The sequence below is a fragment of the Fringilla coelebs genome (assembly GCF_963513975.1).
Source record: "Fringilla coelebs genome assembly, chromosome: Z".
In the NCBI taxonomy this organism is placed as follows: Eukaryota; Metazoa; Chordata; class Aves; order Passeriformes; family Fringillidae; genus Fringilla; species Fringilla coelebs.
Window position 1 is genome coordinate 14,079,375 of NC_140031.1, and position 6,000 is coordinate 14,085,374.

At 40.0% G+C, this 6,000-nt stretch overlaps 1 protein-coding gene across 1 annotated transcript in view; it reads right to left on the reverse strand.

The window, feature by feature from the left end:
* OXCT1 (3-oxoacid CoA-transferase 1) overlaps positions 1-6,000 on the reverse strand; it is an 82,524-nt gene that overhangs the window by 60,173 nt on the left and 16,351 nt on the right. Inside the window, exons 4-6 of the mRNA XM_084224694.1 lie at positions 5,806-5,863; positions 3,443-3,592; positions 1,590-1,696 (exon numbers count right to left, since the gene is read on the reverse strand). Coding sequence (XP_084080820.1) covers positions 1,590-1,696; positions 3,443-3,592; positions 5,806-5,863 — 315 coding nt within the window. The remainder of the gene's footprint in view (positions 1-1,589; positions 1,697-3,442; positions 3,593-5,805; positions 5,864-6,000) is intronic.

Sequence of the window (6,000 nt, forward strand, 5' to 3'; positions counted from 1 at the left end):
TACTGGCTTCACACAGTCACAGGAAACACATTATGAATAGTACCACACTGCTGCAAAGGTGGTAGCAGACAGCAAGTTCTAAGATGACCCTATGTTTCTCTGTTCTATTTTATCAGATAATCATGTCTCATCCAGAAACAGAATGGGTCACTGCTTATCATAAGCATGTTCCTTTGAGCTAGCAATATTCTATATGGAATAGGACACCTGATGATGATCAGTTTCAATCTTCAATTAGTTACAGTTAAAGGAAGGAGTCAAGATTTTTAGGTCTTCATTCCAAATGGAAATAGTATCTGTTATCAACTCTATTGTATGAATGTGCGAGACATAACGAAGACTTCTGAAAAGAACAGGAAGAAGGAAAGGCATAGAGAACAACAGGGCATAAAGGAAGAGGGGAAAAGGAGTATGCAACCAGTCTTTCCATGGAGAATGAAAGAACTTTTGAAAGGTACCTCCTGTGCATCAGTAGAAAGATACAGGATAAAAGCACTGAGAGTTCTGGCTCAGGATCAAAGACAAGGCCAAGGGGGAAGAGTGTTTCCTGTATTAAACATACCAGAGCCTAAGGAGAGCAGTTTAGCAGCCATCAAATTCATCTGCATACATACAAGAAAGTTCAGCTTTCAATCAGAAACTACATTGTCTTGCCAGTGGGCAAGTCAGGATGCCAAGGGTTGGGCAAAATAAAAAACTTATTTATAAATTTTCAAGTATTTTAATGTAGTATTAATTATGTAGATATATAAATATGTATATATATTCATATACACATAAAGAAAACCATTACTTTATGGGTGTTATTTTATACACATATTTTTCAGTTGCTTTTCCAACTCCTTGTTTGTTCTGTACAAAGACAGACTCTCAATCAGCATGTGCTTGTAATAATCTGCACATGATAACTACAACACTCACCTTTTCATCTGATAGCCATAGGACAAACAAATAAAAACCAGGCATTAAACATAAGCAAACCTCTCTCCTGTTTCAGTTAAGGACAAACCAGAACACAAAGAGCAACTCATGAAAAAGATTTTCTCAATAGTGCAACATCAAACTCTTCATTGCAAAGATGTTTAAATTCATATGATGCCTTTCCCTACACCACTGAGATGAAATAAACTTTAAACACAGTTTTCTTTAGACAGAATCAGGTTTCCCTTCACTAACTGGCTAGAAGACTGACTCAGTTTCCTTCTCTTCTGTTGTGCATGAACCTGTATTTCTTGGGTTAGCCTTTAATTGCTCAAGAAAAAGGACCCAAACTAACATCAATATTGGAAGACAGAGAATGTCACTAAGTTTCTCAACAGTCATCATAATGACTTCAGTCTGCTGTGTCTCATTTTTAACTATGAATGCTTCACTTCATAGCTATGTTTGAATTCTCAAAAGTCATTAGAAAAAGCAATTACATTTTGGTGTTTTATAGCAGTGTAATTTGACAGTAGGGAAAGGCCAATATGAAAGAATGTGAAATCAGTAAAACATTATTTTTGCCATAACACAGGAGACAGGATTCTCCTTCTCATTCATTACCTAAACTGTAAAATAATCTTTTCCCACCAGTAAACAAGTCATACCTGAAAATTATGTTTCCTGCACGATCAGCCTTCCATGCCTTCACAAGAGCAAAATCTCCTGTAATAGATTTCTCTAGAATAAAGTGACGGCCATCAAACTCCCTCACCTATAGAGAAAGTCCAAAATTGAGATGTAGGTTTCTTTCAACAGATATCACATGTAATACTTATTTTTGGGGTTAATTTTTCACACTGTTATATTTCAACTTCTTTTTGTACTCTGTAAAGCTTTTACTGAAAAACTGTATGATAACAGAGAGGCATGGAAACCCCAGTTTTATCATAGGCTATAAAGCCCAGTTTTATCATAGCGTGTCTAGTGAAACATCATGAGAATCCATATTCCTCCTGCTCCATCTACTGGAATTAGACATGCTTTGTCTGGCACATCTACCAGCTAACCAAAAACTGAAGTGCTAAAGCAGAATTACTGAAAAAGGTCATAAGCACTGCCCACCACCAAATCCAAAACTAAGTCAATTCAAGATAGACTACTCAAGTCATGTCATCTAACAGGCTGAGTTTCATTTGGTTTTCCCTGCATTAATGATCCGTATTTGGAATGACTGATACTATGCCTGAAGCTAAAATATGAAAGAGGGACAGAGCTAGTCTTTCAAACCTATATAGAGAGATGAAGGACTACCTCTCTTAACAATGTAGAAGGTAAGAGTATGCACAAATATTACTTGAGAGCTTTGTAAAGTTGCTGAAAAGGGAAGTATGAGAAAAGTGTATCAGATATCAGTTTTGCCAATACCATAAAAGGAGATCTGAGCCTTTATAAAATGACATTTCTATGCTAAATGAATGTGGAGAATGGAATCAACAAATCATGCTAGTCATGTTATTATAGCACTCAATCATTATTAGACTGAGGAGAATAAGGGAGATTTTCCCACAAATGTCAAAAGAAAAACAAAATAAGAAAACTGTTATTAAAATTATAAGCTGTTTATTGAACAAAAACATCGTTATGATGTTTTACCAAATGGTAAAACATCATTACGATGCATGCAGTAAAAAAATTAAGGGAATATAAAAGATTAAGACAAAAATTAAGGGAATATAAAAGATTAAGACAATGTATATATACTGCAAATAGTCATGTATGAAATACATGAAAACCATGGGTTAGGGTGGAATTACCTTTACCCAGAAGTGCTCTTGAGGTGTATGCAGCCTAATTGGAACACACAATATGAGCCCCACCCATTTCTACAAGAAACATTATGGCACTGAGACATTTCTTCCCTTCTCCAAATTCTACATCCAACTTCAAAATGGAACCTTTGTTTCTCCCTTGAAAGCCACAGTAATTTTATTTCTTTGCAGTTTTAAAAACTGAGACTAAATTGCATTTCAAATGTTGGGAAATGCATTTCCTGAAATTTGTGTCAACTGAGCTCTGTCCAGTTTAACATGAGAGTGCCCCATTTCTTATAAGGCTGAAGCTCCATGTGCAGCTGCAGGGCTGCTTACTGCAGCTGCACATGGAGTATTTAAGGAGCACCTACCCCACTAACAGGTTTTACTTTGAACTTAGTTTGAATACACAGCAAACCTGGTCAAAGAACAGTCACTTGAAGAGTAACTCAGCAAGGCAGGCTTTCACTTGGACCAGGTCTTGATGCTAAATCACTCTAGAACTGTAAAAACTTCTTTAACACATCACAGAGGACAGCACTAAGCAATGGAAGCAAAGCTAATATCTCTGGTACCACAGACATCCAGTTAAATGAATACAGTAAAGTTAAACTTAAATCCTTCTTGAACACCTGTTTCTCTTGAAAATATGTTAGAAATTAATTTTTCAATGCTGAAGGCTTCCTAATGGTGATCAGACCTCTTACCTCTCTTGGCTGGCTGGCAATGGCAATGGTGCCATCTGTGTTGTACTTGATGGGTGCACCCCCTTCCTGCACCAGCGTCCCATAGCCAGTACTGGTGTAAAATGCTGGGATTCCTGCTCCTCCTGCTCTAATACGTTCAGCAAGTGTACCCTATGGGAAAACACATTTAAGAAACCATCATTTGGGAACAACAAATCAAACTTTGATGAATGGCTTGCATTAACTTTATTTTATATCCTGTTCATTCCTTCTGCACACAGTAGACAGGTCTGATCATCTATTTCTTCCTCACATTTTAGCTTTCCCATGTGGAACTAGTACTGGATATGGAAAGAAATGCTTGACACACAGGCATGAACTGCTAAAGACGACACTGTCATACAACTACCTCCCAAATGCCAGGCCCCAGCACTTGGCTATGTCTGCTCTCCTTCAGTTTGTTGCCCAACCAATTATTCTTGAGAATAGTACAGAGCTATTCTTCTCTTTCCCAGCTGGCTACATATCCTAAAGGTTTTTCTTCTCTAACAGATGTACATTCTTCAGCATTCTAAGAAAAACTTCAGAACCCACTCCTAGTCAAAACAGCCAAGCATGACAGATTGAGGAAAAAAGAGGGAGTCCAGTAATCTGGGTTGCCCATGCCAAGAATACCAAAAAGCTAACAGAGCAGTTTTTATACTCTCTTTGACCACCCTGTCTGCACTCTTCTCTATGTCCAGCAATAATACAGGACACTAACAGCAAAAATTCCTCATTCGCCTTAATTTTGGACTTATGGCCAAAGATGTGTATTTGCTTTTCATTAGTGTAATTTCCCAGATATTTTTTTAATACTGTCCTCGATTCAAAGCAAGACAAAAACATCATGGTCAATTATCCAGTTTAACAGCCTCTACAAGATAGATTTTATTTTCCCCAGTTATCCTGCAAGAAGCACAATGGCCTCTAGTTAGTTTTCAAAATGGTGGCAAGATGCTGATGCAAACCATGCAATGATATAGTCCTGTGTTCTAAGAATCATTTCAAGATCTCACCATGATGTCTTCCTTACTGTGCAACAATAATACAAAAGTCTCCCATTTTGCCTAATACTATACTATTTTAGGAAAGGCTATTTTTCTTGATAAAAATATTTCAAATCCCCACATCTCCTAGCGGGTAATTAATTCACCTTACTGTTTCCTCTTATATACTGTAGACCCATTATTTCCATGCTGGATCTACATAACTTATCTGTAGTCCACAAAGCCAACTATGTGTCTAAGGAGTTCATGGTCACCTAGGTGAAAGTACTGAACATTAAACAGGAAGGTAAAATATGCATTGTGAGATTTGTGACATTTGAAACATCAGACATGACAAGTGTCTGGCTATTTTCAGGTCTGCTGACTGGGTATAAAAGGAACTTTCCCCTCATGTCTGTAATTCTAAGAAACATTCTCTCACAGCATCCTCATAGGCAAGCTCAGGTAGAGTGGACTGGATGAGAGAGCAGTGAGATGAGTTGAGAACTGGCTGAATGGCAATCCCAGAACATTACAATCACTGGCACAGGATATAGTTGGAGGCCTGTCACTAGTGGTGCCCCCAGGAGTCAATACAGGGCCCAGTATTGTTTAACATTTCACAATGGCTTGGAGGAAGGCAGGTGCCTCCTCAGCGTGTTTGCTGATGACACAAGGCTGGGAGGGGTGGCCGATACCCCAGAGAGCTCTGCAGCCCTTCAGAGGGACCTTGGCAGGTTGGAGGGATGGGCAGAGAAAAACAATCTGAAATTCAGCACAGGAAAACCCAGTGTCCTGCACCTGAGGAGGAACGATCCCATGCACCTGTACAGGCCAGGGGATGACCTGCTGGGAAGCAGCTTGGTGGAGAAGGACCTGGGGGTCCTGGTGTCTGTGAGCCAGCAGTGTGTCCTTGGGGCCAAGGCCAGTGGTGGCCTGGGGAGCATCAGGAAAAGCATCTTCAACAGGAGATGGGAGCTTCATTGTGGGAGCTGACTCTGCCCCTCTACTGAGTCCTGGTGAGGTCATGTCTGGACTGCTGTGTCCAGTTCTGGGCTCCTCAGGACAAGAGAGAAATGGAACTCCTGGAGATGATCCTGGAGTGAAGGGTAACTAAGATGCTTAAGGGAATGGAGCATCTTTCTTATGAGGTAAGGCTGAGGGAGTTGGGCCTGTTGAGCCTCAAGCAGAGGTGACTGAGAAGGGATGTTAATAATGCCTGTAAATATCTGAAGAAGGGCTGTCAGGAGGAAGGACCAGGCTCTCTTCAGGGGTCCTGAGCAAAAGGGACAAGAGACAAGGGGCAGATGCTGATGCACAGAAGTTCCACCTGAACATGAGGAAGAAATTCTTTACTGTGACATTGACCACACACTGGAACAGGTTGCCCAGAGAGGTCATGTAGTCTCCTCCACTGGAAATATTCAAGCACCATCTGAACACAATCTTGTGCTGTGTGCTCTGAGATGAGCCTGCTTGAGCAAAGCGGTTGGACTGGATGACCCACTGTGGGTCCCTTCCAACCTGACCCATTCTGTGATTCACAGGAGA